Source organism: Enoplosus armatus, chromosome 11 (assembly GCF_043641665.1).
Source record: "Enoplosus armatus isolate fEnoArm2 chromosome 11, fEnoArm2.hap1, whole genome shotgun sequence".
Classification (NCBI taxonomy): domain Eukaryota; kingdom Metazoa; phylum Chordata; class Actinopteri; order Centrarchiformes; family Enoplosidae; genus Enoplosus; species Enoplosus armatus.
In genome coordinates this window covers 3,232,101-3,244,943 of record NC_092190.1, presented here as the reverse complement: position 1 = coordinate 3,244,943, position 12,843 = coordinate 3,232,101, and the positions used below count along the sequence as shown (strand labels likewise).

At 43.7% G+C, this 12,843-nt stretch overlaps 1 protein-coding gene across 4 annotated transcripts in view; it reads right to left on the bottom strand.

Moving 5' to 3' along the window:
- Window positions 1-8,475: 8,475 nt before the first annotated feature.
- The window catches only part of LOC139291942 (diacylglycerol kinase beta), a 76,591-nt gene continuing 72,223 nt past the window's right edge, over window positions 8,476-12,843 (bottom strand). For all 4 annotated transcript variants that reach the window (XM_070914011.1, XM_070914009.1, XM_070914012.1 and 1 more), the window contains 3 exons: window positions 10,849-10,969; window positions 9,223-9,283; window positions 8,476-8,574 (listed from right to left, as the gene is read on the bottom strand). In XM_070914011.1, coding sequence (XP_070770112.1) covers window positions 8,476-8,574; window positions 9,223-9,283; window positions 10,849-10,969 — 281 coding nt within the window. The remainder of the gene's footprint in view (window positions 8,575-9,222; window positions 9,284-10,848; window positions 10,970-12,843) is intronic.

The following is a 12,843-nucleotide window of genomic DNA, read 5'->3' as shown; positions in this document are numbered from 1 at the left end:
CTTTTAAGTGTCTTTAATTGTCCATGCTGGCTTAAAAGAGCACCCCACCGATTTAGTCTTATCACAGCTAAACTAAACAGCCACTGTGATGAAGCACAAGCGGGTGAGAGCATTATAATTGAGAGTCTTGGCAGTCTGTCCTAGCTTGCAAATGTCTGTCAAAATGCACATTTCAAAAAGAGTTAAAACGGGAAAGTAGTGCCTCTGGGCGCAGGATGCTCTCTCACTGAGGGACAAGATGTGACTTGCCTGCTATTAATAGCACTTTGGGAGATAATTCCTGCCTTGCTATCTTAGCAGCCGTACTCAAGAAGCCTCGCCAAAGGCAGACTCTTCTGAGGCTCCGAGTTGTATAACCACGCTCTTTCTTTTATCACCGCTCTCTTGTCTCTCTCCCATTCTTAATTCAATGCCTCCTTCTTCTTTGACATTTTCTCTTTTCTTCCTGATTCTCTGCCTGTCTCTCTCTCTCTCTCTCTCTGTCTCTCTGTCTCTGCAGGAAGCTAATGCACCACAGATCAGAGCCAAAAGGGCAAAAAGAATATTTAAACTTGACATGAAATGAAAAATGTCCTTTTTTTTTTAAAACCCTTTTAGACCACCTCCTCAGTCATATTGTGCACCCATTTAACAATATATGCCAAGATATGATGTGTGCTTAGGCAAGCCTGGTCATCAGTCAGCCTTCAGCTTTGAGCGGCACAGAGCTAACTTTCATTAGTTAGCTAGCTAGCAACAGCATGGGACGTGTGGAGTGTCTTCGAGTGTTCAAATCAAATTCCTCCCAACGTAGTATCCTGTTTCAAATACGTCACGATACGAAACTCTCTCAAGAAAATGATGAGGAGCTGCAAAGCCTCTGTTCTATTGTAATTGGCTTATCGAGTGCTTTTGGTAATTGTTTTCTTCGCTCTCAGGTTTCAGATTTGAACTCAATGGGAGAAAACACTCGGCCACGCTGGCTCTGTGTGGCTGTACTTATGCTAACATTCGCTAATTAGCATTAGACACAAAGAGAATTATCATTAGTTTTGCAGATGTTTAGTAATAAACCAAACTATTGGACAAACTTTCCAAAGTATTGGAAATTCTCATTCATCAAAAGTCCCTTCATTCTGCAGAGAAACCTAATGTCTCCATTAAATTCATACTTATTATAAAATTAGCTCTACCTACCAACCAACTACATCAGCAAAATTCTACTTACACATTAATACATCCGTAATAATAATCCAGTAATGTAAGATATAACTTCTACTATGCTCATAGTGCAGTATTGTTACTTTTACGTAAGGATCTGAATACTTCCTCCACCACTGACCTTTATGAAGTTTATAACGTTGTATTTTTGTTCACACTTTTGTTAACAAAGAGTTGGTTCAGCTCTGATCATGACCGAGGTCAGCTTCTGTTGTACTTTGCATCACCTAACACTGTTTCTGTGATTTCGTAGAGCCTTCTGAACTCCGGAGTCCAGCGGGGGGGGAAACGCGTCCCTCTTCAAACCATTGTCTCATTGTTTGTCCACTCGTCACAGATTTCCTCTCAGATTGAATCCGACTGTTTAATGTCATCAGTGACTCACAGTTGTTGTTGGATGCATTTGTCCTCAAATGATCCATGGAGATTAAAAGAACCCGGGTTTCTGTCTTCATCGGGCTGCTCTAGCAGACAGTGTGTAACACATTCTGATCATATCACGTGTGAGCAAATATATGTTTTTAGAAAACAACAGAGGCACTGTACGGAGTGTAAAGGTCCGATTCAAATCCAAGCAGCTTGAGTAGAAACACTGCTAGAATCTGTGAGCATTAGTTTGTGTGAAATAAGAAACAAAAGGGACAACATTCATATTGAACCTCCTCTGTTTATTTGGTAAAATGTTTTGTCCATCCAAATGCCAACAGCTAACAAACAGTGAGGGTGACATACAGTAGAGACAGACACAGGACAGACTGCAGAGGCAGGACATATTGATTTTTTTTAACCTCTTTCATCCAATCAGGTCCTGGACAACACTGGGGACGGTCTGCCCTTGACCCTCTGTGGGCTGAGAGTCCCCTACCATACTGACCCCCCGAGGGGGAACAGAAGGCTCACATCACAGACGTAGAGTTTATAAATCAGATAATTTGATTAACTGCCCTCTTGGTAGCATACTTTCTCCGAGCCTGTAATAATCCCCTGAAGCTGTGTGATAACTTTGCTGTTGTGATATGTAGTATCTGATTCGTGATCCGCTCTGTAAACTCTATTTCTGTGATTTGCAGATTTAATGTACATGTAGAGCAACAATACGCTGCCGGGCCTCTGCTGTTTCTGTGCCTCTGATGTCATTCAATACCGCTTATCTGTCCCAGGAGGAGAACTGGATCACACTGGTCAGGACTGTGGAGCCGCCTCTGCCTCAAAGGGAGGCGGGGGGGGGGGGGGGGGGGGGCCTGAGATAGTTCCACATAGGGGGAGCTGATGGAAACAAATGACTGTGATTCTGTTGATAAATGAAAGACCACAGAGTTGTTTGATGGTAGTAATAATTCACATTCTCATATTATACAGTAACTAGTTCAACATTTTGAGAAATACGCTTCGTGAAAGAATCCCATGTTTACGCCTCGCAAGCGTTCACATCGTGGTCGTGTGGGGGGGGGGTGGGGGCTCAAAATGCTGTGAACTGACACTGTGACACATCCATTAAATCTGGGTTCAACTTTACAACTTTGGCTGACGTGAGACGTCCATTGTTTGTTTCGCTTTCAGGCTCTCTCCTTATCATCGAGTTCCAAGTTGAAAAATCCAACCTTCCCAGTCATAACACCACTTGGATGTTGACGTGAACGCTGCAGCCGAGGAAAAGACTGACACCATTTTCAAGTCTGTATGTTAATATGTGGGACTAGAGCCAGGAGGTAATTAGCTTAGCTTAGCCTAGTATAAAGACAATGTGTGGTCTTACTTGGCGTTAAGACAACACTAACAGTCTTAGCGAACAGACGGAAGCATCAACGCTTCGTACACGCAACGTCAACAGAAAGGGAACAAACCTCCTGTTTATGCATTATTCCAAGACGGTTGGTATTAGTGTTAATACTGGTTTTAACCTTAACAGAGCCAGGCTAGCTGTTTCCCCCTGCTTCTAGTCTTTATGCTAAGATAAATTAAGCGCCTCCTGGCTCCAGCTCTGTCCTTAACAACAGTGGTATCGATCTTCTCATCCAACTCTTGGCAAGAAAATGAATGAACATATTTCCCAGAATGTCAAACTATTCATTTAAGGGGAAAAACTCCACCAGAAATATTTTGAATGTATTTAAAAAAAAAAAACCCCAGCTGATCTGGGTGAAGTATTGCATTTCTGGTGGTATTTTTAACTTTTTCTTATGATTAATCTGCCTGATAGATGACGTTATATTCCATAGAGAAATTTCCAGTGGGACTACAATATGTCATTTGACAGAGATAAAAACGTCACTGTGAAGCAGGTCGTAGTGACCGAGTCCAAGGACTTGACTCATCAATTTCCACTCTCACAAGGGGAAATCAGAGAGGCAGAGATACCAAATTTTCCACCAACGGTAGCTTGAGTAGAAAAGAGAGCCATGTGTTGTGTTTAAGGGGTTAGACTCTCTTTTTGCTGGAAACCTGTCTGGTAACTAGACGGAGAGCCTGCGGCTGAATCTGGTCAGCTTGTTGACCCTCTACGAAGAGTTGTCAAACATCATTCTCAGAGCGCAAGAAATCTCCAACTGAAGAAAAAGTGAAATTACAGCTTCTGTAATGACCAGAACAGCTTGATATGTTTGAGTGTCCAAGAGTGGATTCTTTCTTTTTTGGACTGAACCTGATGAACTACATAAGCCTTTTGAATGCTTTGACAGCCAGCGAGTTATCAAATATCTAAAAAGTAGTAAAATATAATAAAGGATGAGGCTGATGATATTTTATACTCCCATTAAAAGACCAAACCAACAATGAATTTATCTCTTTAAACAAGTATTGCGCGTGCAGCTAAAGCCTTAGATTCATTCTCGGGGTCACGTACCTACTTTTTGTCCAAAAACTATTAAAAACACGTCACTGAGCCACACTGCTGCACTGGGTGACATGTGCCTTCATCATGATGGACATGGGCACTGTGGTTTTTGAGTTACCCCCACATACACCGTCCTGCTTCCGGATATACTCAATACAGCACCAAATGTGTATTAATCCGCGGTTAAAAATAGTCCCCAAAAAATGCACCATTTACTCCTATTTAAGTAATGTTTGCTAAGCACTGATGTGCCCAGGAAATTACTGAGCCTATATTAACTAAATATACTGTACGTGAGCTGTTTTTGAAGATGTAATTATTCAGTAAGAACAAATGTGCCAAGCCGATAAAAGTACTGAGAGACGGAGTAACGCATTGTTGGTTTTGATCTTTCTTCATGGGATTTGTTGCCTTATCTTTAAAGACAACTTCCCTCAGGAGACTCAACCTGCAGATAAAGGCAGACACAGATATCACCTCCCTTATTTGCTAATGAAGGTCAGCAAGTTACACGAGTCCATTACCATGACGGTAACCAACCTCTGCTGCGAACTGAAGGTTAGGATGACCCAAAAATGACGACGCTGTGTTGTCAAAAATTTGATAAAATCATCTGCATTTTGTTTGTCTAAATGCTGTGGGCCAGCTGTTGACAGTCGGGGGTTAAAGTGATTCCTTTTTGGTATTTTTTTCGGGGCAATACGTTATAGAAAATGCTACAAATAATCATCGTTTTTTTAATGCGATTTGATGATTTCTTCTGTGTGAGCCCTGCGCAAAGCTGTGAGCACAGAGCGGGTCCATTTATTTGTTAAGGCAACTGATTACTTCAAAGAACAGGAATAGACACGAGTTGTGACACACATTGGAAATTCACTCAGACGGGGCTCTGTGGGGGCTTTCATGTTGCTGCCCTTTGATCCGACAATAAATCACAAATGGATGTTGTGGAACGGTACAAACTTCATCTGGGAATTCTACTTACATTTTTTTTTTCCTTTCTTTAATGTAACAAGACAGCTTCTTCCCTGCCTTTTCTTGCACATGATTATAAACATGCTGCCAAAAAAAGAAAAACAAAAAAGAAAAATGAAAACCACAACAAATAAATATATCAGATAAGTGGAATTTTTACGTTTGAATAGTCTGAACCACACTCTCCTTTTTGTTCGCTCTCCTTTTGTTTCAGCAGGCATGCGGTGATGTAAGTTAACTTCAGATAAAATATTATAAACAAATATATACAGGTAATATAGCTGTCTAAAACCATCCTTTCAATAAATGTAAAATTACTGTAAACATGCACTCTTTTCCCACTGAGGTCTCTCGGCGCCCAGGCTCCATTGGGGGACGACTACAAATGAAGGAGAAAGATGACGATGTGCTGCATTTATTATCTCGTGACATTCCCACAGTGTTGTTGTTGTAGTATTACGGTTATGCCAGTTATGTTGAATGGCTTTCAGTTGGTGTATGTTTAAAAAATAAACCATTTAGATGAAAGTGACACGTGACTAACCTGAACTCCGTCCCGGCTGATGTTGATGCCGGTCGGAGGAACCCAAAATCACATCTGGGTCGGGTGAATATCCGCAGCGTGTGAGGATACACGGGACTTCCTGTCTGTTTTCATGGGGCCTGGGCGTGAGAGTCCCGACTCAGTGTATTTTAAAGGGAAACAGGGTAGAAAAGGCATCGGAGCCTGACCCTGAAGCGGAGCTCAGTTTGTACCATCAGAACGTCTCCCCAGTCGCCCTCTGGCCTGCACTGCTAACACTCACATTTCAGCAGGGGGCAAAAGACAGTTTTCCACCAACGTCTAACTCACGTCACATTAGGATCATTTCTAACATTCGCACGTTTACATTCTCTCAGAGTTCTACGTTTTGAAGATATCAGTGTGCCTCTGTCAGCGTGTGACGAAATAATCTCAACTCAAGGTCCATGTATTACCTTTACCCACAACCTTTTTCTGGAGCCCATATTGACGTCTGAGACTTACAAAAATCTGATGACCATATATTGCTTTCCCCCCATAAACATAAACAAACATAAGGAACCCCTAAATCAGTTTTTTTCTTAGCGTTATGGCCAGGAAATGTTCTGAGAATGTTCTGACTATGTAATGGAGACAGGGATGGCAATTTTGGTTTATTGGTTGGTCAGTCCACCACTTTGGTCCAGACTGAAATACCCAGCAACTATTGGATGCCATTGCCATGACATTCTGTACGGACATTCATGGTCGCCAAAAAGGATAAATCCTGCTGACTTTGGTGATCCCCTGACTTTTCCTCTAGCGCCACCACGAGGTTCAGATTTGTGGTTTTGGGTGAAATGTCTCAATAACTATCGAATGGATTGCCATGACCTTCATGTCGCCCTCAGGATGAATTAATGACACTCCCATCAGCCTCAGCTGCAGTTTGTGTAGTGTTAACTAGCAAACATGAGCTTTGCTAACACGCTTCCACTAAGTTGGAAAACAGGGTGAACATTACCTGCTTAGCATCAACATGTTTACATTTTCATTGTGAGCATGTTAGCACGCTGACTTCAGACCACGCGTAAAGCTCTGGAAAAACAAAGCTAGCACGTGAACCATGAGATTATTTTGTCACACATTCTGTAGTCGTGATGCATTTGTCGTTGTTCCTGTTTCTTCTTCGGGCAAGTGGAAGGGGAGAGAAAATGATACAACACTACATCCAAACATGAAACAATGTGAATTAGACGGAGGTGGAAAACTCAAGAGAGCGACTGCAGCAGCTCTGAACGGTGAAGAATACTGATCTGAACCCCTCTAAGCTACGAATTCCACATTAATAACAATGATATATTAAAAACACATTCTTGTGTACAGTATATGTGAGCTACACCTACTTTCCAGAAATATATATATATATATATATATATATATATATATACTCTTTCTGCACATAATGTATAATATAGTTTGCCATATTGTGGGGACAGTCATACGGATACATTCTTTATAAACACTGAACTAAGCTCCCTGGTCAACAGTTTCTTCTTCTTCTCTGGTGAAAACACAAGTCCTCCTATTTTGCCTGTGTCCTCCACTGCCATCACATCTTTATTTGGTGTGGTTAAACAAACCATGAATGCATGAAAGCCACCCAGCACACACTGCAGCAGGGGCAGGCTCTGGGATCTGCACTCTGACAGCACACTTGACATTGTGAGCTGATGTTTGACACGGTAATTAGGCGTAAGGTTTCACTGGAGGAGAGATACATCCTCCCTGAAATAGAGGGATAAATTTAGCTCCCCTGTCAATGCTCTGGTAAATAAAAACCCCGGGGGCCCTGCTGTTATACCCTTGAAGGGATTTATTTAAATCCTTGACCCACTAGAAGTGTCCTGCGGCATACGGTGCGCAGGAGCTGTTGTTGATTCGGTTTGGATGGAGTTCACCACCCGGAGAGGACAAACGAGTGTCTTAAGAGAGCAAAGATGAGCTACAATCTCTACTTTTGAATCTAGACTCTGGTCAGTTTATATAGTGATAACTGGGCACAACTGGGCAGGCCCTTCCTCTGTCTGAAGTCTACCGCCGGATCGTCTGCACGGCCTGTAAATATGTAGGCCGGTGACGCCAAGGGGCTAAAATCCCTGCATGTTTCCACCCATTCCAGGCCACTGTTACGCCCCACTGCCATCAACCCACAAACAAAATAAGTCAATAATGGATGAGGCTTTTCCACTTTCTCTCCTCTGCTCGGCTGTGCCGTGCTGTCGGCCTGTGGGGAGGCCCTGGAGCGAGTGCTCTTACAAGCAACCGCTGTTTCATTATTCATACAGGTGTTTTAACGAAGAGGTGGATCTTACTCTATTTACTCACCAGCCTTGTAAACAACCGCGATCACTGCCACACTTTAACCTTCTTCTCTTTCTGTAGTGTGTTGGAGCTCATTCTTTCTCGACATCATGCAACCCCCCCCCCCTGCCACTATCACTTCAATTACTTCCTCCGTGGACTGTGAGGGGAATCCCAGCAGCCAAACTTGTGTTTAGTGGGCAGTGCAGTACTGGCATATGGCTGAGTTTTTTTGGGCAGGGGGCGGCTTGGACTGAGACTCAAGTGGCTCAGACTAAATCCACGGCTGGGACGGAGACTAGAGGATGATGGTTACACAGGAATAGATCGGTACTGTATACTGAGAGTCTTTTCGTTTCGGTCGCCATCGCCGCAGGTTCCTTTGGGAATGATTTGTCTGTAGGCGCCCTGACTTCAGGAATGTTCCACTCGTCAATGTGATCCTGTGAATGAACTTCCCACTTTCAACCTCCAACCTGGGAACAGTGTCGTCTGATGGAGCTGCCTCTACAGCGGGTGGCGTGTGTGTGTGTGTGTGTGTGTGTGTGTGTGTGCATATAAGTACTGTATATTTGTATATTTGTGTGTGCATGCGTGTGTCCTAGTCGCGGCTCCGGTTGCGCTTTTTGAAGAAAAAGAACGGTGTCTTCTGAGGCGGGCCCAGTAAAATGGGGACCTGGTTCTTGTGCGTGATCCGGATCTGCATGATTCAGATAGAGAAGGACATGATAAAGGTATTAGGTTTATCAACAGTCTGTTCTCAATGTCTTGTCTGACAAATCGACAGTCGTCACTTCCTGGCTCTTCACCTTGCAAATAAGTCACAGAACGCAACACAAAGCTTTCTATCTCCTGCCCCCATGAAGGTCCACTGCGACGAAATCAACAACGGTTGAAAAGCTGTGAGGATGAATAGATAATTTCTATTTTTCTTTCTATGAAGAATATAGCCGGTCTGTGATATTTGATGGCATGACAGCGTTGAAGGTTCAGGCTAGTTGTGTGGGGGAAGACGAATAAAAGTAGAAAGAAATGAGCCAAGACAGGACAAAAGCTGAGTAACACTCATCAGCTGTCAAGGATGTGAGGCTCAATATCACGTGCTGTCCTTCATTCATATATTTCCCCAGAACTGAGATGAAACCTCTGCACTGGTTATATAATACATACATCCTAACAAATGGGTGTCTCCGGCACCTGTATATAAGTACCAATATGTGGGGTCTCTTGGGCCTAAAGGGGTCCTTGATATATTTTCAAGTAGTGACATACTGTAGGCCCCATGACAATCCGTATCTTGGAACAATTTTGCAACAAGGGAGCAGTGATTGTGATTTAACTCACTCACCGTGCAGGGGGGCTGCATCCAGGGCTCGCCATCGATCTGCATGGGCAGCCGCCGGGACGTCCTGTGATGAGAGAGCAGGAGGACGAGCAAGAGAGGTGGAGGGGGCAGAGAGAGAGAGAGAGAGAGAGAGAGAGGACAGGGTGGGGTTGGAGGTTGTGAAGGTCAGATCACACACACACACACACACACACACACACCTCTGAGGCACGAGAGGCCTGTTCACACTGTCCCAGGACAGGGTCAAACACTGCGCCCTTTGTTCCCATGAGACCCATTCCCAGACAGGCCCCCACTCTTTAAACTCACAGACCCACTGTATATACACACACACACACACTCACACAAAGTTGGTTTAAGACTTTCATGCATGCCTCCCCGGCTGGAGAAACACAGTATGGGAGAATGACTGCGATGAATGCTCTTTTAATTCTGGTCTAGGAAAATATTAGCTGAACAAGTGAGAGCACAACTTGTAAATGTCACTTCTTTGGTACAGCAACTGGCTCCCTGCAGATGGTAAACAGACGGAGTCTTGCAAGAGCAACAAAAACAACTGAACTGAAACCACTTTCGGTGAATTAAAACAAAATGTGTCAGAACCAGTTCACCGTAACTCAAACTCAAATAACAAAGTAAGCACATTGTAATTCATTTGAAATGGCGTGAACGCAAACCCGTGTGTCTTAATCCCAAACTACACTGAGGAATGAATGTCTCTCCATTCATCCGTGGTGCCTCCTCTGCCTCATGTTACTGTAAGGTCATTACATTTTAAAAGGCAGAAAAAAAAAAAGTCTCACTTTTATCCACATTTTTCCCATCGATGGTGTTACATTCACAATGCCTCGAAGATGTTTGGTGTCACGGTTATTGCGGTTAAGTTCAGCCCGTTGTGCTCATACACTGTGAAATTTGAATTTGGGTGCACCAGCCGTTTCATTATTCCCCATGTTGTGACGGTAGCAGGGCCGCATGTCCTCCACATGCTGACACGGAGGGTGGACGAGCACTTGGCGGTCGTAAATGGTCCTCGTGGACTCTCGTGGATGTGGGCACATGACATGGGGTTACATGACCCAGACCACTGCAGCCATGAGGATGTGGAAAGCATAATTTGTGCTTTTCTTACAGATATCATTAACATCTGCCACAGGTGACGGTGACAGACAAAAATTCATTAGCGTCGCAGCTTTGCGAGTCCGGGTGGTTTGCGAGCCTGCAACCAAACACAAAATAGGCCTCAACACTGCAGACACACCATTTCTCATCTTGTGGTTGCGAGTCAGTCCTCTGCTCACTTAGTAGAGCATGCAGTCGAAATATATAATTCATTAGGTACAGACGTGTTATTGTTTGGATGCTGCAGGGATTTTAGCCTTGAAATGCACAAAAACACTCAAAAGGAATACATTTTTGATCACACATGTATGGAATGGAGATGGATTCATTATGCGCAGTTTCCAGTTGGATGACCAGAGGGAAGATAAAGGGAGGGGAGGGTAGTGACACAAGACGGACGAAGGGAAGGATGCTGAATGGAGATCAGAAGGTGACGGGTGGAGGGAGGAGGATGGATTAAATGTGGGGAAAGATGGAGGAAGCAGCTGAGAGACAGGAGGTTCTGACCTGATGGTGACGTTGGCACACTGAGCCAGCCTGCGTCCAGCACTCTTCAGTCCAGTGTAGATCTGCCCCATCTCTATCGCCCCTTCCAGGCCGACCACCTCCAACAGCTGGTCACTGAGGTCTGGATGGGGAGGGTTACAGAGAGGGAGTGTTAGAGAGAGAAAGCTTTGCTTGACCAAAAGCAAAGAGGGAGAGAAGGAACGTTTTTCCACAGATGTATTTCCAACATCAGATGCTGTTTCCGGTAGTTTCGGATACAAATTCGTACAAATCAAGCCTGAACTGAAGGTAAATGACTAAACTCAGCCTTGGCGGTGTGGTGGCGTGGGGGGAAAAAGCACTTGCCCCCCTACTGCTAAGATGCCGGATTCAGTCTCCGGAAGCGGTGCCTCCAGCTTGGCGCCATCAAACACAACTGGTGTTTCTGTGGGAAACTGACTGATGACCAAATGATGATCAGCATGTGTCAAATATGGAAAACAACACATGATACTAAATGATATGGCGATTAAACACAAACTGCGGACCTCTAGAGGACTATGACCTTCTTTGGCATGGACTGGACCTTTGAGCTGCTGATGGAGGGTGAAGCTTCTTGCACTTTTGCCCGGTAGAGTCCTGTAAAAGTTGTATGTATGTGTATGTACTCAATTCTAATTTGTTCTTTTTGAGGCGTCAGTATACTTGAAACAAAGCGATCATCAAACAGCAGCGACAGGCCAGATGTGTAGGTGAAGTAAGCAGGGTTTAAACTTCTCTCTTTCCATTCTTTACACAGCTACCTCCGTCGTCTGTACCACTGAGCGCAACACTACGAATACCTTCGAGAAGAGCCTGTCCGAAAGTGTGAACCGACACTGTGTACAAACTAGATCATTTCAAGCCTTTAAAACTGTAAAATGAATTAGGATTTATTCCAAAGAGAAAACTAGCGACGAGTCACGTTCTTGTAGCAGCAACAGTAACTCCTCCTGGTCGGTCGGTTCACCTTGTCTACACCCTGCAGAGGCTAAAGACTTGGCAGAGGAAGGAAATGGTAACACTCCAATTTTGTCATTATTCCCTAATGATTACAAGATTCAGATTATTAATCATTTGGGTCATTTGAGGAATCTAATTGTACTTTTAAATGTACTAAAGTTCGGGATGCGAAAGTTGACTTCGTAAAAAAGGGTCCCTTAATGTACTTGTATATTCAAGTACACTTACATCTGTAATAACTGATTTCATTGGTTGTTGGGAACACAGCATTGACATATCATCACCTTTTAAGTTGATCTGGAGATCTAATCATTTGTTTGGAGTCGTGTTTGTGTCGCCTGATTAATGGACGTCCAGTGTTCTCTCTCTCTCCGTTAGCTCTGTTTTTGGTCTCCACCAACTCCTGAGGGAAATATCTGTCTCTTTAGCTGCTAAATGCTCCACTATGTGTCTGTCTGCTGTTTGCTGCTGAGCCGGTGGCGTACAGAGGGTTTACCAGAGCTCTTTGCTCAGAACAAATGCCGAAAATGACGCTGTGAGAGCAGCGAGAGTGAAAACGGTGAAGTTGTGGGGCAGACAGACAAACAATGAGCTGAAACTCGCTACAAAGAAGCTGCAGATTCAGGTGATATTCTCCGGAGGTTTAATCACTACGAGCGACGCATTATCATTTGATGCATTGTTACAGCAAAAATATTGATTATAGCTGCTTTAACGTACGGTTCAGTAAAGCGAACTTCCCCTCAACAAGCGTCTTTACTCCAAAAGACACGCAATCTTTTTCTAAGACTATCACTGTCACTTATGGATATTGTATTTAGGCTGTTTTTACTACACGTTTCAATAAGCAAACACACTCTCTCACCTTTCCTTCCTTTCTCTTTGTCTCTACCTAACACATGAGAAATGTCATGACAACCTCAATGAGACCTTCACCTGGTCAAATGAAAGAAAAGAGATTAAAAAAAAAAGCATCGGAGAGGGGAGGAGGTGTTCAAACCTTCGAACAGATTG